At 40.4% G+C, this 26,386-nt stretch overlaps 1 protein-coding gene across 8 annotated transcripts in view; it reads left to right on the forward strand.

The window, feature by feature from the left end:
• The window catches only part of SIPA1L1 (signal induced proliferation associated 1 like 1), a 150,637-nt gene that overhangs the window by 105,408 nt on the left and 18,843 nt on the right, over positions 1–26,386 (forward strand). For 5 of the 8 annotated variants that reach the window (XM_083606155.1, XM_083606161.1, XM_083606157.1 and 2 more), the window contains 10 exons: positions 509–697; positions 2,320–2,494; positions 6,298–6,401; positions 8,917–9,074; positions 10,078–10,651; positions 11,624–11,898; positions 14,302–14,583; positions 20,750–20,899; positions 23,585–23,703; positions 25,865–25,983. In XM_083606155.1, coding sequence (XP_083462281.1) covers positions 509–697; positions 2,320–2,494; positions 6,298–6,401; positions 8,917–9,074; positions 10,078–10,651; positions 11,624–11,898; positions 14,302–14,583; positions 20,750–20,899; positions 23,585–23,703; positions 25,865–25,983 — 2,145 coding nt within the window. The remainder of the gene's footprint in view (positions 1–508; positions 698–2,319; positions 2,495–6,297; positions 6,402–8,916; positions 9,075–10,077; positions 10,652–11,623; positions 11,899–14,301; positions 14,584–20,749; positions 20,900–23,584; positions 23,704–25,864; positions 25,984–26,386) is intronic. The other 3 variants (XM_083606159.1, XM_083606160.1, XM_083606162.1) reach the window with 2 other exon arrangements.

A 26,386-nucleotide genomic window follows, 5' to 3' on the forward strand; every position in this document is an offset into this window, starting at 1 on the left:
AAAAGACAGGGTATAAATAAACATGTTATAATAATAATACTAATAATAATAAATTAACTAGTCCAAATGTTGAGTTTGGGCAGACGGGGAGCATTTTTTCTTGTTTTGCTTCTGCATTAAGAGTAGCACAGAGGTGCTTGACTTAATGAAACAAAACCATTTTGCACATTCCTGGGAAGAAGCAAAAAGTGAATGCATGAGTAGCTTGTCCATCTGTTTTCCATATTTCTGGATAACATATCACGGGGGAAATTCCTGCATCTTCTAGGAGCACAATGCCTGCTTTTCCATTTAAGGAATCATGCAAATTGAACTTGTGTAAGTTCTTCAAATATTGGTACTAAACAAAACAATGATGCAGACATGCACAACTTAGTATAATTTACATATTGGAATTTCTTTCTTGTAACATTTGAAGCACAACACCCAGGAATCCTTAGTTCTTTGGGTTACTAGCCTACCCCCACCTTCCCTTCATATATCTAAGTAAATAACTTTGGTTTCACAGCTTACAACCCTAAGAGGTTCTGTCTTGGAAGATGCTATACCTTCAACTGCAAAGCACTGTACAGCTAGAGGGTTGCCCTTGAAAGAGGTGCTTGAGCACGTGGTTCCTGAACTGAATATACATTGTCTCAGGTTGGCCTTCAACACTCCGAAAGTCACAGAACAACTTATGAAACTTGATGAACAAGGGGTAAGTTCAAAATAGCAAACTTTAATCCTTTACTAGGCCAGCATTACGGTAACAGATCTAGATATCTTTTTTTCCCACCATGTCTGGAAACTCTAAATAAATCTACCAAGTCTATCCAATGCTACAGAATAAAGGGTTTGCCTGAGATCTCAGGACTTTGCTGCCAAAAAAAGTGAATTAGGCAAACTCAAAAATTCTGAAATGTGTACTGTTTAAAGCAGAATATTATAACCTAGCATGTTTAATTTCTTTCTGCATGGTATAATGGAGGACAGTGTGTAAGACATTGATACAAGAATTATGCCTTATTTCAGCTGCTTATGTCATCCATGACATATTAGGCACTATCATCATACATTCTAACTAACAACTTAAACCTCTTATGGTATTAGACCTTACTTTTTAATATCTGAAGACTCTTTGATACTGCTTTTTTATATCTAGAATTTCATAACAGAAATAACTTAACAGAAATTAACTTAACAGAAATTAAGTAATTAACTTAACAGAAATACACTAGCTTGTATTTAATGAAGCTGTTTAGTTGGTGGTGTCCAAAACCAAAGTATTCAATTCATTGTTTGGATCTGTTCCAACTTGGTTTTCTGGCCTCGTTCGGAACTGAGAGGGGCTTCATTACTCTCTTGAATGGCATATGCTAGGAGATGAATGGGGCAGTGAGACACTGTTTAGTCTCCAGAACCTCTCAGCAGCTATCAGTAGTTTATTTATTTTATTATTGATTGGAAATATTTATAGCCTGCCCTTCATCAATACTGATACCAGGATGGAGTACAACATAAGATAACATAACAACCAAATTAATATATAATCCACAATAGAACACGAAAACCCACTTAAAAACTTCACTAGGTGCAGATTGAAATCTACAGAATTTGCTCCCATGAGATTGCCCCCAACTTGGATGGTTTTAAAAGCGATTTAGACAGATTCATGGAGGATGTGGCTAGCCATTGTGTCTAATAGCCACTGATGTGTTCTACCTCTACTGTCAGAGGCAATATGCGTCTCAATATTAGTTGCTGTAAATCACAAATGGAGAGATTTCGTGTCCTGCTTGCAGGCTTCCCATAAGCATTTGGTTGGCTATGTAAGAACAGAATTTTGAAGTAGATGGGACTTAAAGTTGATCCAGACACACTTATGTTCTCAGTATTCCATTGACTTGATTATTTTCATAGACTAAACTACGCATTTACATTCAAATCATCTCCCAATACAAAGATAATAGTGCTGCATTCAAGTCAAAACTCAATGGCATAGAAACATTACGCTGAAGTTTTTAAGTTTGTTTCTACACAACTGAAGTCTACAGTTTAGAAACTATATTTTTCTTTCTTTCTCTTTCTGTTTTGCATCCTTTGGGGGAAATCTTGAGTTGGAAATGCAAATAGCAACCGATGTCCTTTGCAGAGTGATTTGAAATACACAGATTTAATGTGCCTACATTTATTAGTCATAGTTTTCTCATTGTTGAAGGGGAAGAGGAAGAAGTCAGTGGTGACTTTTGGAAGGGCTCTCTATGTTAGTCTTTTAATGCAGCATAGATGCTACATAAGCTGATGAGAATGCAAAACTTGAGTTTCTGTTTGTGTTTACAGCTAAGCTATCAACTTAAAGTGGGGATCATGTACTGCAAGTCTGGACAAAGCACAGAAGAGGAAATGTACAACAATGAATCAGCAGGCCCGGCCTTTGAAGAGTTCCTTCAGTTACTGGGAGAACGGGTTCGGCTCAAGGGATTTGAAAAGTACCGTGCTCAACTAGACACAAAGAGTAAGGGACCCTCTCTTATGCAGATTAATAAGACATAGTTACAGCCATGGTCAGCAAATAGATTTTGACAGTGGACCTATTGAGGAAGTGGAGAGTGGCAAGCCGCCACTTTCTCTTATCTTTTCAGTGTGAACTTCTCAGAAACCTTCTCATTACAACACTGCAGCTGCAGCTCATATTTGTTACAGAAGTACTTGTTCTGAGAATTTGGTTGATTTATACAGTCCCTCATATTGATAGTGTATCTTTATGGCATCTTCTCTTATTAGTCCTGAAATTTAATTTTGCTTGTTTGTTTCCATCGGTGTACATGGCATTTCACAAAATAACCTAATCAAAAGACAAGTTCCTGTCCCAAAGAGCTTTCAGCATAAATTACCTTCTTTCTTCTTAATCTCTACATAGTTTCCCCTCAATTGAGTGCATTAAAACATAGTTCCTGGCTTGGTTTATAAATTTCATGGCTAAAATGAAGTAAAGAGGTGACTTTTTGCCAAGATCTTGAAACAAAATGCATGTTTTTTAAGGGAAGGGGAGAAATCAGCAAAATTACCCCTGTAAACACCTCCTCAGTGTGTAGTCCTCCCAGTGAAATACACACACCTATAGCTGTGAGCTTTCATTATGTGGTATTTAGATTGAACCGTGCGTATTGAGGTCCATGGTTATCTCACTTGCGGTATAGGAAATTAAAGTAAAGAATGCGTCATGAAAGTAGAAAAGCGTTCGCAAACAGTGCAGTGAATTTTCTGTTGCCATGGTTTCTGCTGTTACTGATGTTTTGACTATAGGCAGCAGAGAAGGAAACGATTAAAACATGAAATAACCTAGAATATTTTAAAGCCAGTTAGATATATTTAGAAACGCCAATAAATGTCAAAATCTGTAGTACAAAACTGAAATTACTTTATTTCTTTTGAATTTAAATGACCTTCCCGTATTTCTACCTAGTCATTGCCATGTAATTTACCTGTAATGTGAGGGGTCTTATGCAGGAAAATATTTAAGGGAGAAGAGGGGAAAATAATGCTGGTTCTTCTAGCAAGTGTTGAAGCACTGCTTACCCACCTACCCTGGTCTTTTCTTTAAAGTTGAACTGTGCTAAAATGCAGCTAATGTTGTTGACGTTCTGCTCACTTTGCTTAAATTTGTTATCAGCATAGACCTTTTCTGTTTAATGAGCCCTGAGTCCCTTAGTTTTTGCATGAGTTGACCCAAAATTGAATAGCTATTTACAAGCAGCAGGTCTATAACATGATTTGATAGATGCTACATATTGCTTAGAACAGCTACAAAATGTGTTTATTATTTAGATTATTTATATTCTGCTTTTCAAACTGATGAAACAACCATATGCTCTTTTGCTCTGAAGGAAGTCCCATTGAGATCAGTCATGTTCATGTCTTAAGTAAGTGTAGGTAGGAATGCAACCTATTTTTCAAAAGCAACTGATGTGATGCATGCTACTTTTGATTTATTTTTATTTTTTAATGCTCCTGCCCTCTCCCCTTAAACAAAAAAAAATCTTCAAGAGTAAATCATGTTGAGGTCTTTCCCAGCCCCCTGCTACCTGTGATCCTTAACTGGCTATAACAAGGAGTGAATCTGGGGGTTTCTGCGTGCAAAGCACCTGAGCTTCAATCAATACATAGTGTCTCACTGATGTACTTGGCACTTTAGAATAACAAGCAGAACAAACAAAAAGCAGGTCCCTTCCCCAAGGAGCTGACAATGATTATTTACCACGCTTCCTTTTTATTTTCAGGTATTTAACAATCTAATGTTAAATCCTAGACCTGAAAAACGACCAGAGTTGAAATATTCAAGTATATGAATTCCTTAAGGAAACGTTTCAGACGGAAAATTTATGCCTACTTTGTGCATCATTAGAAAATGATCATATTGAGCAACTGTGTACTTACAATTTTCTGCTTTCAGCTTGAAGAATTTATCCATCTCAAAAGGGGATTGCATCCCCCATCCCAAATCTTTATAGACCTAATGTTTGTTTCTCCTATGTTTTTCACACAGTAGACTTTTTCTTTTGCTTTAAATCAACAATGTTGACTTCAGATATAACCTCACTCATGGTTGAGGAGGACTGTGGTTACTTACATGATTCCCAAGACACGAGTGTTTTATGATAAGCACTTGTTGTCTTGCTTGTAGTGATCTGCTAGTTCAGGTCTCGTTACTTAAGCGGCAAATGGCCTGGAGCCATTTGAAGACTCGGTTGCTTGATTTTTATTTTCCCCTGTGTTTTAGTTCACTGCTCCATTTAGATCAGTTCTCAAAAGTTTCTCTGCACACCAGAGCTATGATTACAATCATTTATGAAGTAAAATGAATTGTTAAACTAAAAGTTGTTACTGTTCTGGACTTTTAAAACTTTCAGAAGCTTGGTCATCATGAGAAGGCTGTATTTATGTTCAACAAGAACTTTTTTCCAAATACTTGCTGCTGTGTGAAATATGCTGCCATCCTTCCCCATCTGTTTCTCACATTTTAGGCATTGGTTTTGATGTTTTCCTTTTACCAGGCAGGCAAACAAGGGACAAGATGAGCAACACATCTAATTGGGATGAGGGCACAATGCAGATAGACTTTCATTAAACGAGAGATCACCCCTGCGGAGACCAATGCTGGTTCTGATTTTAAAATGTAGTCTTGGGAGCCATATTGAGAGTAGTACTAGGGCCCAGATAGGCGATTAAAAGAGGCCTGTACAACTTGTGACCCATCATAGATAACCCTTTAACAGCAGTCATAAAAGGCTTAATAATCTTCCTGGTTCCCCCCCCCCCCCCATGACTGCAGAATTGCAGAACTTTAAGCATTTGGCACACTGTATGTAATGGGGCGTGGGTGGCACTGTGGGTTAAACCACAGAGCCTAGGACTTGCTGATCAGAAGGTCGGTGGTTCAAATCCCCGCGACGGGGTGAGCTCCCGTTGCTCAGTCCCAGCTCCTGCCAACCTAGCAGTTCGAAAGCACATCAAAGTGCAAGTAGATAAATATGTACTGCTGTGGTGGGAAGGTAAACGGCGTTTCCGTGCGCTGCTCTGGTTCACCAGAAGCGGCTTCGTCATGCTGGCCACATGACCCAGAAGCTGTCTGTGGACAAACGCTGGCTCCCTCGGCTCATAGAGCAAGATGAGCGCTGCAACCCCAGAGTCGGTCATGACTGGACCTAATGGTCAGGGGTACCTTTACCTTTACCTTTTATGTAGTTGGTGTAGCTTGGTAGGTCACAAATTGTGCGGGCCTGTATTAAAATATAAATTTATTGTTCAAATATTAAAAAAATTAAATTGTAATCATAGTTTTCCTATATCAAAGAGCTTTAAAATGAGTTAAATTACTTATCATATGTATTCTTTGGGTAGAGGGGATTGTAAATATCATACATAATGCATTATATTAGGGAACATTTCTTGTAAAATGTGTGTGTTGGGGAAAAGGCATTCAGACATGTACTTCAGGAGAAATGTGCAGTAAAATGCCTGTGAATTTTTCTGTGGTCTTCCTTTTTTAAAAAAATCATAAACTGATGCTGAAATATATCATACTGAGATTAAGAGTGGGGGCAAATGAAAAAGTAGAAGCAGCCAAAGGTGATAAATTATTCCATCTCTATTAGGTACTACCTCCCTTTCAGATTTTGTTTGTATTTTTCATGTTGTTCTTGACGCTATTGCACGATTGTTTCCATAGCTGATGCTTACAACATCAAGCAGTTTTGCAGCTTATGTAAAAGTATTTTAAAATAGTAAGTTGGATTTCTTTTGTTATTTGAATCTTAGCTGATTCTACTGGCACCCACTCTCTTTATACAACGTACAAGGACTATGAAATCATGTTCCATGTTTCCACCATGCTGCCCTACACACCTAACAACAAGCAACAGGTAGGATGCATTTTCACTGTGTAAAGAATTCTGTGGGTCCAATACAGATGTAACACTAAAGCATTATTTAGCACTGTGTGAATAAGCGGAAGAAAGCTTTTGACAGACACGATTTCCCCTCCCCTATCCTCCCTAGTGCAGCAATGAATAAGAGATTAGAGGCATTTGTTTCCTGTTTTAAACTAACAGAAATGTACCATTGTATCTGAATTAGGAGGAGCTAGGTTTTCTTTAGATTGCTTTGTGAGCGAGTCATAGTCATAAACCTCTGTTGAATTCTGTCTTGTTTAAACAAGCCACAGTTTACACTAACTGGAGAATTTGGTTCATTGCAGAAGAAATTTCATGAGGTATGACACCATAGCATAAGTCTATATACAACTTACAGCTATAGTATTCAAGTGTTAATTCCTAGCAACAAGAAAAAACTTTGCTACTTGCTGCAGTCTTGCATCTCAATCAGTATAATTGCACCAAGTAGGTTTGGATTGCTCTGAAATGACGTTGCTCATTGAGTGATAATATTTTCTCCACCCATTTGCATTGTTTCATTAAGATCCTCCAAGATGTTTGAGCTGTTTAAAAAATGGTTTTGGTGTAATAAAGAAAACTTCCAAGTAGCTGCAAGAAGTTATATTTCAGTAGACAAGTTGGCTAGTGATGGCTTAAGATTTTGGGAATGAACAAATCTGGGGCTGATTTAAAGTTTGTTTCTCTTTAGGAAATGTGAGTTAAGTAGTAAATCTGATCAGCATAGCTTTTTCAAGATCATTTGCTTTCACATGAGAGCTGTGATAGAGTCAGAGAGAGAGATGGCAGTCTGGGGTACAGAAGGGGTGTCTCCCACCTTGTCTTATTCAACTATTGCACTCAAAAAAGTGAAACTTCAGACAGCCTTGGGGGAATCTTGTGTTTTTACTGCTTAGAGCCAGTGACTAAACTTCAGCCTAGTTGATACATTCAGCTTGGGGTAGCGCTATGATAGTGTGGTATAAGTCTTGTACAAAAGCATATGCAAACTGAAGAATTTACCTAGGTTTGGGGTAGGAAGCAGCCCTTTCATGAGTGGAAGAAATTGTGTGCTAGTGCATGGGCAGGGAATCTTTTTTCTGCCAAGGACTGCATACCAGTGGGAGTTAGGGTCAAAGCCAGTGCGTGGGCAATACCAAAACCAAAAGTACATGGGGTATCCTCTCTTTTTCCTGCTGCTGCCACTCTTCCCTCCTTGCCATTCGCATGTGGCCCTCAGCATACAGGTTGCGTCCCCATGTGCTAGAAGAAGGGCACACTTGGATCCACCCCATGTGTCCCATGGCACTTTTCTACATTTGTAAAAGCAATGTCCAGGGGACACGGGTGGTGCTGTGGTCTAGGGCTTGCCGATCAGAAGGTCAGCAGTTCAAATCCCCTTGACGGGGTGAGCGTCCGTTGTTCGGTCCCAGCTCCTGCCCACCTAGCAGTTCGAAAGCATGTCAAAGTGCAAGTAGATAAATAGGTACCGCTCCGGCGGGAAGGCAAACGGCATTTCTGTGCGCTGCTCTGGTTTGCCAGAAGCAGCTTAGTCATGCTGGCCACATGACCCAGAAGCTGTCTGCGGACAAACACCGGCTCCCTTGGCCTATAGAGTGAGATGAGCAAGCAACCCCAGAGTCGTCCACGACTGGAGCTAACGGTCAGGGGTACCTTTACCTTTAAAGGCAATGTCTAGTTTCTTTCTTGAGTGATTACTCAATATACTTTACCTCATACATTGCCCTCTTTGATATCGTTTTCATTTTGTAAATTTTTGCTAATCATTGTTTGAACTGAACTGAGCTGCGGAAGTCTATGTATAGCTGGAATTTATATCTGATTTAAACAAAAAGCAAACCACAAAACAATTGTTAATTCAAGGAGCTAACATTGAATTCGAGGAACAATAACATGGTTTAGTTGATTCTGCCTGCTCATGAACATACTTTAATCTCATTATATTTTAAATGGTCAGTTCTATCATACAGATGGTTAGTGCTATGCTGTAATTTAAAGGAAGCTTTCTGGCATTCTTTTCAGGAGAAAAAGAAGAAGTTGACAAAAATACATAACAATAATTTGTTTGGTAACACTGCCACTATCAAATACAAAAACACAGTTTTAATGCACAGAAGAACATTGTCTAGCTTATGAACAATTTATAATGGTTGGAAGAAAGTAGCAAGTAGACAAACATAGTGTTATATTACGATAAATTTGATTCTAGAGACATTCAAAATCTGTCTGTTATGAAGACATTTCTGGGTATTAAAATAGATGTGTAGCTGTTGTTATGGAAACAGGGGGTGCAAGATGCTAGTCGTTTCAGCATGTCATATATTGGCCAATTTCTCATTTACTTGCTCAGAATAAAGCATTGAATGAAATAATTTAAAATATTCCATGATTCGCAAACATTAATTAACAGGAATAATGCACAATATGCTATAAGGGGGGTACTTCCCCCCCCAATACCTTATGTTTCTTGTCTTTACCCTCATAGCTCTTAAGAAAACGACATATTGGAAATGATATTGTGACCATCGTTTTCCAAGAACCTGGAGCAGAGTCATTCAGCCCAAAGAATATTCGCTCTCACTTCCAGCATGTCTTTGTCATTGTCCGTGTGCACAATCCATGCACCGACAACGTCTGTTACAGGTACCTATTACTTTGTGAACACACAGAGGCTAACCACATTTTGGATTTTTTTATGCTTTATTTTACAATGCTTTTTTACTGTTAATTTTCAGGAAAACTATTTTTGGGTTTAACATTAAGTACTTGGCAGGCTGAGAACCAGTTAACATTTCTACTTTTTTTCCACAGAAGAAAGAGCATGCAAGTTAATTGGATACTTTAGAACCAGAGTTAGCTGCCTTGCATTGAGGCCAAGCTTCAAAAATGGCCAAGTGGGCTTCATATTAACCTGGTGATAATCCTAGCCTGGGTTAATTCAGCGTGTATGAAAATAAAATAATAAAATTCTGGCGAGTTGAAGAGCAGTCTGGAAACCATGTATGCCAGATTCATGGTGGCTTTCTCACATTGTTTATATGCATGGAGTTTCTTAGGAATTCACACCTAGGGAGCAGAGAATGTGGTTGTGAAAGATAGCAATATATTGCTCCCTCTGGAAAACATCCAAGAAGAAGAGATGAATTCAGTCAAATTTAGCATACTACCCTTTGGAATAAAATACTGGAGAAGTCTATTCTTAAGAAGTAAGACTTAGCATTTCAGTAGAAATACTTTTCAGGACTGTTGTCCATGAAGTCTCAGGCAGTAAATGTCTTAGTCTTTAAGGTGCCACATGACTCTTGGTTGTTCTTGCTACAGAAGGCTAACACAGCTGCTCTGCTGTAAAGTAGTACTGTTGCTTGTTTGTTAAAGCATTGGCTCCCATGTGAAGCAGGGAACACTAGAATGCTGTTTTATAAATCCCAATTTCATTGCTTAGTGGGGTCAAGGTCTTTGATTTGGGAGAAAAGAGGCTGTGACTGTTTTCTGTTCTTGTTTGTACTGCTAGGCCATGCTACCCTGTCGTAGATCATAAATTTTGCCATTTCTAAAGATCAAAGCAAAGAAGTCAAAGGCAGGATAGAAAGATGAGTTCCGTGGATTCAGCTCATCATTAACTCACATTTCCTTTTCCTTTATGTAGCGTTGCTGCGACGAGATCCAGAGATGTGCCATCGTTTGGACCACCAATCCCTAAAGGCATTACCTTCCCCAAATCCAATGTATTCAGGGACTTCTTACTTGCTAAAGTGATCAATGCTGAGAATGCAGCTCATAAATCAGAGAAGTTCCGTGCCATGGCCACCAGAACCCGTCAGGAATACTTGAAAGATTTGGCAGAGAAGAATGTCACAAACACACCCATTGACCCTTCAGGCAAATTCCCCTTCATCTCACTTGCCTCTAAGAAGAAGGAGAAGTCCAAGCCTCATCCAGGAGTAGAACTCCACAGTTCTGGTGCTGTTGTATGGAGTCTCCGTGCTAAAGACTATAGCAAGGGTGTAGATATAGACTGTCTCCTGGGGATTTCTAACGAATTTGTTGTTATCATTGAACAAGATACAAAGAGTGTTGTGTTCAATTGTTCCTGCAGAGATGTCATAGGGTGGACTTCAACAGACACAAGTGTCAAAATTTTCTATGAAAGGGGTGAATGTGTTTCTGTGGAGAGTTTCAAAAACCCTGAAGATATCAAAGAGATTGTCAAAAGGCTAGAGGTTAGAGTTTGTTCTCTCTCTCTCTCCCTCTCTAAATATGTAGATCTGGTCTTCAGGCATGAGTAAATTCAAAGAATTGTGATGGAAACATTAACATGGTTTGGATCCATTCTTAGATTTTGGTAGCAGATCCGTTGATAGTGAAACAGTCCCTCAACCTGTGATGTAATTGTGCAAAAATATTAATGGAAATTATTTTCTAATTCTTCTCCAAGTTCTCCAAAGTTGCAAGCGGACTAGGACAAAGAATACCTTCTTACTTATTGCCCATTGCTTGTTCAGTCATTAACTGAGACCTTTGGGCGTATTGCCACGGGAGCACTGACACGTAGCACAGTCCCTGACATGTATCAAATATTATGCAAGACTTAATATTATAGTTTCTACCTATTCTAGTAGCAACTGCATTTTATTCTTTTATTCAGAAAATAGCAGTCTCTACGTCATGAAGAAAAGCTGCATTTGTCTATTGCATTCAAAAATATTCATAATTAGCAGGATCACTTAGTCAATAGAACAAGTTTGCATTTTGTGTTGATAGCTGCATTCCAGTAAATAAGATGACTAAATTACAAAGAACTACCAATTTATCGAATCAATAGGGATATAATAATATAAAGGAACATTCTGTCAGCCTAACCATGAGTACTGGTATATAACCCCACCCATGAATATTCCAGATGTATTGCTATATTACCTTAATGCTTCTATAATTTTCATAAAGTTCTAAAGCCAGTCATTTATACAAAATCTGACTGTGCCTGGATTTTCATCCAGTAGTAACCTAACCAACTTGCACTGAAAACTGTACCAAGCAGTAGCTGTCAAAATAAGGAAGATCATTGTCAAATCTTGCTTCATGTACCATTTTTTTAAAAAAAACTGTCCCATGTATTTGTCTCCCACTGAATGTAATTAATTGCACTAAACTCTTCCCATTGCACCCCCCACCCCTCTCTTTTCACTTCTCAGCTTGTGACAAAGGGCTGTGAGTCAGTGGAAATGACTTTACGTCGTAATGGACTAGGCCAGCTTGGTTTCCATGTGAACTATGAAGGAATTGTGGCAGATGTTGAACCTTATGGCTATGCTTGGCAAGCAGGATTACGACAAGGCAGCAGATTAGTGGAAATTTGCACTGTGGCTGTAGCTACTCTGAGCCATGAGCAAATGATTGATCTCCTGCGGACTTCAGTTACTGTGAAGGTTGTCATTATCCCACCTCATGAGGATTGTACCCCACGAAGGTATTTTTGGGGAGGGGTTGGGAATAAATGAGTTATATCTGCTGCTGACTTTTTCAGGGTGTACTCCGAATTTATAAAGCAGAAATTTTGTTCTAACTTGGTCTATATAAAAATAAGAGTCCCATTTCACATTAATTTGGCTATGGATGTAGAGTCGTAGGTGGTTACTGTGTTTTTAAAGGGGACCTATTTATTCTTAAATAAATATGTTTGGGGCACGGATGGCACTGTGGGTTAAACCACAGCCTAGGACTTGCCGATCAGAAGGTCAGCAGTTCGAATCCCCGCGACGGGGTGAGCTCCCGTTGTTCAGTCCCAGCTCCTGCCAACCTAGCAGTTCGAAAGCACAAAGTGCAAGTAGAGAAATAGGTACCACTCTGGCGGGAAGGTAAACGGCGTTTCCGTGTGCTGCTCTGGTTCGCCAGAAGCGGCTTAGTCATGCTGGCCACATGACCCGGAAGCTGTCTGCGGACAAACGTCGGCTCCCTCGGCCAGTAAAGCGAGATGAGCGCCACAACCCCAGAGTCGGTCACGACTGGACCTAATGGTCAGGGGTCCCTTTACCTATTTATTCTTATAGTATGGGAGTGCTTCTGCATTGCCATTGATATGTCAAAGTATCCCACTGGATTGTGTTACATGTATAATGTCTCTGAAGGAAGCATTGGTGATGCTGAGTATTCTCAAGTCAGATTGCCAGTGCTAGTGTTTGCTTACATTCTCACTAGTCAGTTAATAATTACGTAGCCTTTGAATAGCTGCATCTCATAGCTGCATTTATGTTGGTGACGCTCACTTTTTAAATAAATGCATGTGAGATACTGCAAAATCTTTAAATGTCATATAGCTATTTTAACACTTCACTGAACAAAAACACCATTTGCACTTTAAGCTGGGGATCTACATATATACTTATTTTGAAGGAGCCCCTGCCTGTTTTTATTATTTGGATCCTTCAGCCTGACCTCAGAATAACAAGAGATGAGTTTAACCTTTTACTTTAACTCTCTATACAAAAGTTCTAGTTGCAGACAGGTAGCCGTGTTGGTCTACCATAGTCGAAACAAAATTAAAAAATTCCTTCCAGTAGCACCTTAGAGACCAACTAAGTTTGTTACTGGTATGAGCTTTCGTGTGCATGCACACTTCTTCAGATAAATTGAAACAGAAGTCACCAGACCCTTATATATAGTGAGAGGGTGGGGAGGGGTGGGAATGGGTGATTGACTGATAGTTGTAGTAAACCTGTTGACAACTGTTAACAACTGCAATTGGTCTTACAGGAAAAAGCAAGGGGTTTACAGCCGTTAACAGTCATCAACAGGTTTCCCACACCTATCTGTACAAAAGTCAAGTGCCAGGGTATGAAAGAATAGAACCTTTCTCCTGGAGCAGAGTGAACAAATATTATGTGGGAGGCTATCTCATTTTCCTAACAGCTAGTTCTGTGTTAAATGCATGTTTTAAGATAAGTCAGCTCAAAGTTAGGGCAATTGATGTTTACAATTTGGCAAATGTTATTAGCCATCATTCATATTGTTGCTTTCAGATATTTTTCAAAAACCACCTGTTCATATAATATAAAACTTGCATAGCCTTGAAGTAGAAGAATAGAACAGCAACGCTGTCATTTTTGAAGTTCAATATTTTCAGTTATTTCCTAAATGCAATTCTTAAAATAACATTTAGGCTGCAATCCTATACCCAGTTTCCTGAGAATAAGCCCCATTGATCTGAGTTCCATTTCCAGGATCTCTGAATCTAAACTTTACTTCATAACCCTAAGCATATTTATTCTGCTGTAAGTTCACTGAATTCAGTCGGTCGTCTTTCTGTTTTTACGATTGTAATTGATTTTTATTTTTTTGGAAGTTCAGATGATATGACCAGACTTCTGTTCCAGAGACTATGAGAGATATCAAGTGTTAGACATACAGAAACATTAGTTAGTTTGTCAGTTGATTTCCTTGTGTCTGAGTATGACTTGATTGGCTAATGCCCTATAAATTAGGGATAGAACTAATGTGTAATTAACCAGTCTGGGCCATATTTAGCACTCAGAGTAGGGGTATCACAATTGCTGTCATATAAGGGTATATTGCAAAAACCTTGGTTTTCGAACAGCTTAGTTCTCGAACATTTTGGCTCCCAAACACCGCAAACCCAGAAGTGAGTGTTCCAGTTTGTGAACTATTTTGGGAAGCCAAACATCCGATGGGGCTTCCGCATCTTCTGATTGGCTACCGGAGCTTCCTGCAGCCAATCAGAAGCCGCACTTTGGTTTCTGAACATTTTGGAAGTTGAACGGACTTCCCAAACAGATTCCGCTCGACTTCCAAGGTAACGACTGTACTTTTCTCCCTTATTTCAGAGTTGCATTATGCTTTCTTCTTTCTCTTTCAGAAGTTTTTCAGAAATTAATCGCATGCCGGTGATGGAATACAAAATGAACGACGGCGGCGTTCCATACGAGTTCAAGTTCCCTTTCAGGAATAACAACAAATGGCAGAGAAATGCTAACAAGGGACAAGGGCCTCATGGGCAGCAAATGCCATCCCAGATGCAAAGTCCCGCTACCACTAGGGTTGCCTCAGGGAAAGGTGAAGGAAAAATGCCTCCCCCAGAGCGAGCAGCCAATATTCCACGCAGTATTTCTAGTGACGGGCGGCCACTGGAGAGTAGAAGGTAGATAACTAATTTGTGTGTTGTTTTCCTCCAAGGTATGTTGCAGCATTCTGAGACTTTTGAAACAACAGCAGTAAGAACTCTCAGGCACACAAGTTCACATTCCAATTCCCCTGTTTCTTATCCAGATCAAATCTGACCCCCACCTCAACAAAATGTTTTTATTCACTTCCAGAAAGTATTTGGTATCTAAAAGAAATGACACTAAACTAGTTCACAGCATTTGGGGATTAGCTCATAGTCTTCAGGTGCCAATTCTAGTCATGCCACCTTACTTTTCCAGTAACTGGAGTATGAAGAAATGCACATATACTCATGTCTCTCTATTGTTTAAAAAAATCTTTTTTTAAAAGAAAAACATCCCTAATTATATTTTCCTCTGCGAACCTGCAGAAACACAAACATCTGTGTTGTTATATCTATATTAAGAAAAGAAAGGCAAAAGCAGTTCATATTGGAATATGAAAGAATCGCCTGTAGGTCTAGCCCTTCCGCTTGTGTTCACGTTTGGCAAATTGCCTCAGCACTCTAAAACCTTATTTCCATCCCCTTTTTGCACATTGAAATCAATGGATTTTGAACTTTTTAGGGGATTAGCACATGTTGAAGATTGGTTCGGTAAATGGAAGGGCTAGCTTTAAAGTATATGAATAACACAGTCTGTTGGAAGAAAGACCTCACTATATTGGTTGTATGAGCTCTAAGCCTGTAGTCAGTAAAGAAGGGGAATAGTTCCAAGATAATTGTGCTTCTCTTTCCTCAGATATTCTTTGCCGGCTTTTAGGCAAAATGTCATTATAGCATTGCAGAATGCAGTGCCCTTTATTTGGGGTAGCAATACCTGTTGTTGCAATTTTAGATCTTATCAAAATTCTCTTCCTTCTGTAGAGAATGTGTGAAGTCTCTGGCTGATGTTATTTCTACAATACACAATTAGTTTTACATGGAAAAAAACACCAACCTGTTTTGTTCATTCCGGATTTTCCCAACATTGCTGGAATGCAGAGCAAATGTAGTCTGAAACACTCCATTTCTACGCTTTCTCGTGCACACCAAAAGGATGAAGTAAATTGGCCCTTTTTTCTTTTTTGATCACTTGATACCAGCGGTGCTTCCTGCCATTTCATGCTATCATGTGGCACAGCCAGTTTTGCCTAGAGAGCTGAGCTTTGACTAAAGCTCATTTGACATTGATAGAGCAAGCCTGTGTGCTCTTGGCTGTCATATGTTCTGCTCACAGCAAGTCCTGGGCACCGTAGAGTGTTGATGCCATGAAATGTACTTTTGCTTTATTTCTCCTACTTCCCTTCTTCCCTCAATGAACTGCCTTATTTTTCGCTCTATAATACGCACTTTTCCCCTCCTTCTCTCTTATGGAGTGAATGCACTGGGTGGCAGAGGGATCCCTCGGCTACCACTGCAGTCGCAAGCTGAGGGATGCCTCCGCAGCCAGAGCCATGGCTCCCGTCCATCACTCGCTGTGAAGCCAGCAGAGCAAGAGCTGCTGCGCAGCCATCACTCTTGCTCTGCTGGCTTCACAGTGAAGCGGGAGGAGGGACGGACGGGAGCAAGCAAAGCGAGAGCTGCTTACATGGCTTCTGTCCCGCTTTGCGCAACTCTCACTTTGCTTGCCCATCCCTCCTCCCGCCGTGCTGTAAAGCAAGCAAAGCACCTGTCCCGGTGTCTCCTCCTCCTCTTCTACAGCGAGGCGGGAGGAGGGATGGGCAAGCAAAGCGGGACAGAAGCCATGTAAGCAGCTCTCACTTGGCTTGCTTTAAAGCAAGAAAAGCGAGAGCCGCTTACATGCTCTGTGCAGAATTTTTTTTTCTTGCTTTCCCCCTCTAAAATCTAGGTGTGTCTTATGGTCAGGTGCGTCTTATGGAGCGAAAAATACGGCAGTTCACAGCTGAAAAGAATCACTGAAATTAAAAGTGTCAGGTATTACTTTCTACAGTAAACACCCTTGATGTTGGGTTTCTGCTGTGTTCAGGTGGGCCAGTTTCATTTCTTTGTTTTGTTTTGTTATTTATATTCCACCCTTCATCCAGTATAACCACAGGGCCACTTCTTCCAAATGTGTTAGGAATGCTGGGAGCTTCTTGTTAGTTGTAATTTGGTTATTGCTTTTGACAAGAATGGGCTTCTGAGGTAGCTCCCCATCTGTGTAATGCTCTCCTCGGGGAGGCTCTCCTGACGCCTTCATCACATATCTTTAGGCACAAGGCGAAAACTTTCCTCTTTTCCCAGGCCTTTGGCTAGTTAAACCACCTACGATCTTCTAAACTGTGTGTGTGTGTTGTTATTGTTTTGTTTCTTATTTTGCTTTGTATTTTTGTATTTTGATACCATAAGGCTCCCTGTGCTTGGTGGTATATAGACTTAATAAATAAGTAAAAATAGAAACTTGTGGCGATAACAAACCTGATAAGCGGACAAAGATTGGAAAACGCTTTATGCCGCATGTCTTGCAACCCCACACACTTGCTCGGAAAAAAACTCCTGTTGAAGGCAGTGGGTTGTAGCCAGTGTGTATTTGCAGTAGCAGAGAGCACAAGGTGTGGCAGCTCCTTTGTCATCTGAAAAGCTATTCTTGAGGGGTGAAGCACCATCTGGAACTCTTGAGTATGGAGTAAAGAGGGCTATGGTAGGTGAGGAGGAATCACTGGAAATCAGGTTCTCCACCTTGAAAAATAAAATCACTTTCCAGGAGCACAAAGCCACCTTTGGGTAGAACCCCTCGGAGCTTGCTTCCAAGTGAACCTGTGTTTAATTGAGCTGTAAAGGCACTATATTGGCAGTCACTCCTTAGGCAGCTTGCAAATTACATTTTTAGTTTTCTGCTGCTGCGTATATCATTACCTAACCCATTTCATAACTATAGAATTCAGGGACAAGGCACAGCAGGGGACGTTTTGTAATATGTGGAACATATTTTTGAGGCAAATACAGGGAGCAAAAAGCAGGTGCCCTCAGGCAGAGAAGCAACAACTAAAATAAATATTTAAAAGAAACACAGGCAGAAGAACTGCCAAAGAACAGCATTACGAAACCTCAGCATGAATTTCAGAACAAAATATTTTGTTATTTGTCTGAAAAATTAAACTTTGCAAATGGGAAGCCTGGAAAATGGCTTTAATGCCTCAGTGAATATGCAGAGAGCCTTGAACTGGATAACTGATTCAAACTGTCTGGTTCTCAATAATAGCACCTAAAAGCCAATGCTTTTGCTGCTGTTAAATTGGATTTCTGCCCCAAGATGCAGTAGAATTTTTTAAAATGAAATTTAGTCTCTTGCAGCCAGCCAGCCAGCATTTAATGATTAGCAGGCAAAATGGTTGGGACATGAACTTCAGAGCAGTCATCTGGTAATAATAATGTTTAACCAAGACTAAAAATACTGATTTGAGCAAAATGGCAGACACCTCATTTCTAGGGATGCTAGTTGACCAAATAAAACAACCACCCTGCTTAGCTTTGCAAATACGCTAGCCGTTTTATCGTGGCACCATATTGCTCAAAACAGTCCTAGTCCAATAATGGTGTTTTTGTTGGTTTTTTTTACTCCTAAGATAGCAGTTCCTAGACAAGAAAGGAGAGAAGCTGATTTCCCATCCGTTAGCCAATTTTAATTTTTAATTTTTTAGAAATAAATATATTGTGATGCATGTGTTGTGTACATATTGCTTCAACAAAAGTTTTGGCTGTGCTAGGTTTTTTGTGTGATTATTACTATTTACATTTATTATTATGTACATTTCAAATCTTTGTAAGCCACTCCACCTTAACAGCACTTGTATTGCACACATGGGTGTGCATGGCAAGACCAAACCTTCCCAGCTAGCCAAGCTGCCTGTTTTTTGCCAAAGGCAAGCCAGCTGGCCACCAGCCCAGAAGAATCTATCTGGCTGTTATTTTATATTATATTTGTTGGTCGATTTTCTTGAAAAGCAATCCAATGTGACTTACATTAAAGCCCATTATAAACAACAATGAAAACCTAAAAGCACAGCCTGAAAACGCGGGTAAACAAAATGCAGGGCTATGGGTCCCACCCCACTTGAAGAGGCCACAATGACATCCTTCAAGTGAAGGGCCAAAAGTCAGAGAATAGGCTTTTTCATTTATGGCCTCCTGATTGTAGAATGCTCGCCCCAGGGAGGCTTGCCCAGCACCATCTTTATCCAGCTTTAAGGTAAAGGTAAAGGGACCCCTGACCATTAGGTCCAGTCGTGCCTGACTCTGGGGTTGCGGCGCTCATCTCGCTTTATTGGCCGAGGGAGCCGGTGTACAGCTTCCGGGTCATGTGGCCAGCATGACTAAGCTGCTTCTGGCGAACCAGAGCAGCGCACAGAAACACCGTTTACCTTCCCGCTGGAGCGGTACCTATTTATCTACTTGCACTTTTTGGTGTGCTTTAGAACTGCTAGTTTAGCAGGAGCAGGGACTGAGCAACGGGAGCTCACCCCGTCACGGGGATTCGAACTTTCTGTCCTAGGCTTTGTGGTTTAACCCACAGCACCACCCGCGTCCCTTATCCAGCTTTAGGCATCAGGGAAAGACTTCTCTTTTCTTGTGTTGCCACCTTCCAAATCAGAGCTTTCCAAACTTTTCATGTTGGTGACACACTTTTTATACATGCATCATTTCGCGACACAGTAATTCAGTTTTACTACCAAACTGGAAGTTAAACTAATCCCTTTCCAGCCCTGGGAGGAGCACACTGCAGCCAACACACTAAGGTGTCGCTACACACAGTCTGGAAAGCTCTGCTCCAAATAGTCCATGGACGAGGCATACAAAGAAGGGACTCAGATGGTGATCACAGGGTCTGGGTGGGTTCATTGCAGGGAGAGGCAGTTCTTGAGGTACTGTGGATCCTAAGCTACATAAGGCTTTAGGGGTAAGAATCAGCACTTTAAATTGAGTCCAGAAACTAAGTGGTACCCAGAATTTGTGTTATATGTTCCAACCATCCTCCCCCAATCAATGGTCTGGCTGCCAAATTCTGTACCAGCTGCAGTTTCTGAACTATCTTCTTAGGCATTCCTATGTAACACATTGCATTAGTCCTAGAGTTTACCAGAACACAGACAACAAAGGATAGGCAGTTGCTATGCAGTGGTAAAGCTGGGCCACCATTGGAAGCTGAAAGAAAGCTGTGATCTACTCAGAACCCAACTGGGGTTGAGCAGTGCTGCACTCATCTGTCAGCTAGCCAGCCAGCAAAGAAAGTTTCCTTTTCTTACATATGTTTTGCACTGTCTCAGTTGTACGACTCTCTTCCTGCTGGACAGTTTAAAAAATGTCCAGGGAGGCTCATATCATAAAAACAGAAACCGTTTGGACTGTTTCACCACCTGTGGAACAGTGTGTGTAAGTAAATCAAAGTGCAAAGTGAATTCAGGGACTGGTTGGGTGAACAGGCCATTAAGCTACTGATTATGCCAGGTGTGGGGAACCCATAGTCCTTCAGAAGTTGCTGAACTACAATTCCCAGCATCCCTGGCTATTGCCCATGTTTGCTGGGGATGATGGGAGTTGTAGTTCATCAACATTTGGAGGACCAAAGATTCCCCAGACCCAGCTTATGACAAACAATTGTCTTTTTATACTTGTTGAGAGCTATTAAAAATGAAGCATTCCTGTGATGTGAGGACTTGTATCTGTAAATACCCTGCATCATGTTTTCTTGACTATCCGAGGAAATATGCTTTACCTAAAATGCCAGTATTTGATTTTGCAAAGTTGTGGCATGTTTTGCAGATCATATTGGTAAATACAAAGCTTTTTAAAAATGGTTTGCTAAAGCTTGTTCTGAGGTGCTTAGTTAAATCACATTTTATTTGGGATTTGTATAAAATATGCTACGTGTTAATATTCCTTGCTTGCAAATAGCAAATGCAACTCAGCAACTTTATTTCTGGAACTCCTTGGAAACAGTCATTTCTCCCCTTTGTCACTCCCTAATCTTTCACCGCTGTTCCATAGGGAGCAGGTTAATGGAGGAAAATACATACTGCCCTCCAGCTGGCTTCATTTCTTACTGTCTCAATGAATTGACACTGCTGATGTGGCAGTTCCCACAAAAGTGTTGTTGCTCTATCAAGCTTTGTGCTGCAATGGTTCGTTTAATAATGTAACGTTTGGGATTGTTTGTATTGAACAGATTATCCCCTGGCTCTGATGTTTACGTCACCGTTTCATCCATTGCCTTAGCAAGATCACAGCAGTGCCGTAACTCTCCCAGCAACTTATCATCCTCCAGTGAAACTGGCTCTGGTGGAGGCACCTACAGGCAAAAATCTATGCCCGAAGGGTAGGCCCTCGTATGTTTGTTTATTTTGTGTACTGTTTCGTTGAGACTGGAGAAGAGTATAAATTAGTACTTAGCCTCTTTTCAAGTGTTGTTAAACTCACTGGGCTGGTTCATACATAGCACTAAACTATGGTTTACTGCTATGTGTATCAGGAGGAAGAAGCCCAGAGAAGACTCATAAACTCATGCTTTCCCCTGTCCTCCTCTCTTTATCCAAGTTTTTGGAGAAGGACTTTGCTAGCATTTCCCCTAATTCTGAGTGGTTTTCTACAAGCCAGAGATCTTGGTTTGAAACAAGCTTTAGTTAAACAGACCAGCTTCATAAGCCATGGTTTGAAGTAGGCTTGCTTAGAAACTGACCAGCATTTGTTTTGACTTAGCCTGTCTTTAACACTTAAGGCAGAGCGTATATTAAAATTCAATAATTGTTTTATGGGGCCAGTTCCCAGAATAGCATTATGCTTCCATGAGGTGGCTTTCAGGCAATTCCCACTGATGAGTATATGTGAAAACATTTCAGAAGACTTTATCTTCTAGTCTTGAAATACAGTGTTGCTGAAAGGCAACCTATCAACAGTCCCAGCTCATGAAATTGTCTTTGAAACGATAACATATATTGTCAAATTATTTCCACTTCTAGACATCTTTTTCTCCATCTTCTATCACCTACCCCCAAACACCGAATATGTAAAATGTTGTACTGCAACTGGCCCTGTATGTCTTCACACTTTGTGATTTGTGAAAAATACTATCCAGTATTGCAAGTGGACATGAGAAGGCCATTGTCCCTCCACATTCTTTATTAGCTGTAGTTTTGAATGGGAACCCCAGAATAGGAGCAGTGATGCACTTTCAGAGTTGTAATGGCATTCTTGCATGACAGCTGCTAGGTCTGAATCAGAAAATGCATCACATCCTTGATGGAGTTGGTAGGATTCCTGGCTATGGCTGTGTTCTGAAAGTCCAGATTGTAAACTTGAATAAACAAGATAGCAGCAATAATAAAAGTTTCTATCCATAGTCACCAGGCCAACAAATCTTCATTATCACCTTTCCCTGTTACTCATCTTCTGTCGACTCGCTCGCATCTTTTCTCCGTGGCTATTTACCAGTGCTGAAGCTGTGAGCCACAGGGGATTATAGCATTGTTAAAATGAATGACGAATTTGATTGCAACCAACAGTTCTGAATGGTTTAAGTGATTGAAATCTAGTGGTTACAAAGTCTACCCATTTTCAGATTGTTAGTATGAAGGAAATTAGAGTACAATTGTTTCATACAAGTGGCAATCAAAAACATTGAAAGCTGTAGTGAAGTGAGTAAAGCAGAGTGCAGAAATTCATCCATGAACAGCCACTTCCCAAAAGCATTCCAGTATCATACAGGGCAATCATATGCATATTTACTCAAACGTAAATCCCATTGTGTTCAGTGGGAATTATTCCCAGGAGGGTGTGTATAGGGTTGCACCCTGAGGCTTTCAAGAATGGAAACCCCTTACTGTCAATTTTTCCCTTGAGAAAAGACCAGGTGGAGGGAGCACACCCATTGGATTCCACTGCTTTCTCTCCCCTTGTTCAGTGTTTTCCCAACGAAAAGGCTGGGTGGGGCAAGGAAGCTCACCAATTGGACTTTGCTGCCTAACAGCACCCTACACACCTCAGGAGCATCACATTTGTGTTGTAAAATTATGTTAAATAAATCAGCTTCAAGGAGAGCGTCGTCTATGGGAAAGGCCAGGTGCAATGCTCTGCTACCACTGCTTCTAGACTCAAGGTGCTCTCAGACGTTACACACCTGGCTTGTCTAATTATAATGTATTAGATGTGCAAAGTTCCTGCAAATGCACACCGATAATGTTGATCAATTTGGATGCCCTGGATGCATTTTTAGAATTAGTGTACCCACCCCAGTTCAGTGGGACAACAGTTCTTTCGGTACCATTTGTGGCACTGGAACTGCAAGGATAATTCCACACCAGTCACTGTCTTACTGTGCTGTCCCTGATATCCGTGCTGCCTCCATCCAGGTGGGAATCTGAGCCACCACCTGTTCTTTTCCTTCAGTAACCCACAATGGGCCCACTCACTCAGATTGCACCTCCACTGTGTATAAACCTCAGTTGTGTATCATACAAAACTTGGCCAGTCAGAATGCACCCCCATGTGGCATTTTCACATTTGGGAGGTCTACTGAAAGGACTGCTACCCAATTTATGGTGAGGTGTCTTTTGCAGAGAATCCTTAAGTATGACTGAAGCCCTCTGTTTTGTTGCTGACTTTGGCTCTGAGGCCCTTTTGGGGCTAGCAATGAAAGGAGTATTTGTTGTTCATGTTCCATCTTTCAGACTTTTCTCTGTGCAGGAATGGGCATCACAAGATCACATATTTCATGTTTGGGTTAGTTATTACCACAGTCCTTTAAATCCTAGCTCTTCATACACTCGGCTAGCAGTAGTGGGGTTTACCTATGAAGGATGTTTGGCAGTTGAAGTATATTCACAATTCATAATCCTAGAAATGGAAAGTCAGAAACCTCCACAATAAGAAAAGCATACCTTTTTTATATAAAAAAATCCTTTGTATCAGAAGTGCATTGTGTAAGTATGGCTTCTTGATGTAAAGAGATGTTTGCTGTATACCACATTTACCATGTATGGGACTAAAGAATAATTCTTTACCTCAGGTTTGGAATGAGTCGAAGATCTCCTGCCTCCATCGACAGGCAGAACACAGATACAAGTGGCAGTGGCAAATCCACCCCCAGTTGGCAGAGAAGTGAGGATAGCATTGCTGACCAGATGGGTAAGCAACAACTTCTGCAGCAATTAAATGGTTTCCCCCACAAGGTGACTTTGGCAACCTGTTCCTTTCTTAAAAGGAGCAATTCCATTTTTTTTTTAATGTTACCCCTGTTAGTGAGAATGAATGATTAAATGTGAGGTATACACATTTAATCTGCACTTTGTGTCCTTGAGACCTGGGAACATCATGTGATGTAGAAATAAAGTTCTCTAGAGAATAGATCAGTTATAATGGTTCAGTGCCTGGGGCATCTTTTAAGAAGCAGTGGTGCAGCTACAAATATTGCTTGGCCTTACTGCTTATTTACCCTCATCTCTTTTCAGTACTGCGTGAGCTTAATTTAATTTTTACCTTTGCTGTAGCTCTTTTTGTAGTGCTTCCTTTCTAATGGTGCTAATTAGATGGTTGAAAGTATAAACAACCCATGTACAGATTATTATTTTTAATGCAGATAAAATATAAGTAAAAATGTATAGTTGGGTGAGAATCACTTTCTACTGCTGGGTGTATTTGCACGGTGCGTTGCAGTTAAGTAGTTAGATGAAAGAAAGATCCTCAGGACTCAGCAGATTAAATGAAGTTAAGCCTTCATTTGGCATCTCAGTACACAGACCTGTTTCTCTTCGTTTGTAGCTACTGAAGCAGTGACCTGACACTGGTAGATCCTGCTGAGGCTTTTGCATTAATAGGAATTTTACTATGGTTTCATTCATCTTGGCAGTGACACTGATACAGTGTGACTAGCTTTGGTTAAGGATTCCAGCGTGGAGAGTGTGGCTTCCTGGTTGGCAGTACACCAAATACGACGCATCCAGCCTGGTATCTGTTAGGTCTGGGAAGGAAGTCCGTTGCATCATCAGTTCTCAGGTCAAACTGGCATGGTTTGTGTATTGCGGGAATGTAGGCAAAGAAGAATAGGAGCTGGAAATGGTGATACTTGGACTGGATATTTTAAAAATAAAACAAAAGAAGTTGTGAGACAACCTGATTCCCAAAACTAAGATTTGACACAGGCTCAACTTCTCTATAGGGGCTTATCTAACTACCCGGAATACCACATCAGAGCCTGAACAAAAGCTAAATTCCATATGATGTTACCTTGAAAACAGAAAGGTTCTGTGACTTCCTAGGATAATTGGGAGTTGGGAGATCCTTCCTGTTATCCTAGGTATCCATAATTGACAGCTAGATTGGTGGGTGGGGGTAACTCCATTGTCCTAGGCTAGTTGAATGCTATAAGAGAAGCTGAAGATGCTCAGCTCTTACTATCATTCTTGTCATCACAACATACTGCTACTGTGTAAATAAGGTAGGCTTCGAGACAGATTGAAGTATTCAGCGAATGCCTCAGGAGTTCAGGAAATGAAATGCGATTCTCAGATTCAAAAGATACACTTTTGTTCTAGTAACTTCAGAGGCTCAGTGAGCTGCGCCTTATTATTAAAGCCATCTGGTAATTCCCCATCCCCCATATCTGCTTAACAGGAAAAACCTGTGATTATACTGATCTCTAGTTTCCATTTTGGCAGAATACTTTAATCGCATGTGTTTTTATACTGTTGAGATGGTAACAACATGTGTAAAGTTAATCTTACTCAGAATTACTTTTGCAGACCCTCCCTTGTGTGTTAATGTTGGCACTGAACATAGCTGCCCAAAAAAAAATCTGCTGTGGAAACTAAAATGCCCCCAATATCAACCTGAACAAAATAGAACAGGTAGAGAGGAAAAATTGTGGTTTTGGAGTGAAAGGACAATGTCATAGGTAGAAACCCAAATACAGTGATACCTGTTGGTCTCTTTGAATAGTTTCCTGTTTTAAGGCAGTTAAAAGTACTCTCTCATACACACTCTTTTTTTAAAAAAAAGAAAGAGTTGATTCTAATTATGTAGTTCGAAATAATTAAGATACAAACTGTATCAGGTAAGCCAACATTAGTTCAGGAGGTGAAGAGGTGGCATACTCCTTTTTTACTTTATTGTTTATATGCTGGTATATTTTGTAGTGTATTTACAAGTTGTCAAGGCCTATTGCTGGTACAGTAATTTTGCCGATGATGAGAAAGCATATTCTGCTTTAAGTTCTCTTGGTTCTAAGCTTCTTTCTTTTTTAATGCCAAACTTCCTGAAAGCAAATGCTGTATTCCATGCTGCATTACAGAACCAACATGCCATCTCCCTGCAGTGTCGAAGGTGCTGCCATCCTTCAGAGAGAGCCCCACTGGAAGGCTGATGAGGCAAGATCCAGTAGTCCACTTGTCTCCAAATAAGCAGGGTCATGTAAGTCCACTTTCAAAATTGTTGTGCAAAGTTGTTTTGCTCTCCCTGCAGTTCTCCGAAGGTAAAATATCCTTCACTTTCCCTGAACCTGTACGTCCTTGTTAAGAGTATGGAGGAACAGGCAGTAGAGCTGACCTCAGTATTTTAAGAGCTAAATGCAGCTTTAAGATAAAGTTTATTAATAGAAATGTTTTGCTGCCAACTCAAAAGTAGAGTTATGCTCCAGTATAGTGTGATAGTCCAAAGATCTGTGGGAACCTTCATTATTCTAGAAATAAGATTCCTCCTGCTCAATCCCTCTGGCTTGTTGCGCATTCCACAAGCAAGACTTTGGTGACTTACCAACATTAATATGTTCTTTCAGCAAACTATTTATAGCCCTATATTCTTTTTTTCATTCTGT

Source organism: Podarcis filfolensis (genome assembly GCF_964270895.1).
Source record: "Podarcis filfolensis genome assembly, chromosome: 1".
Taxonomy (NCBI): domain Eukaryota; kingdom Metazoa; phylum Chordata; class Lepidosauria; order Squamata; family Lacertidae; genus Podarcis; species Podarcis filfolensis.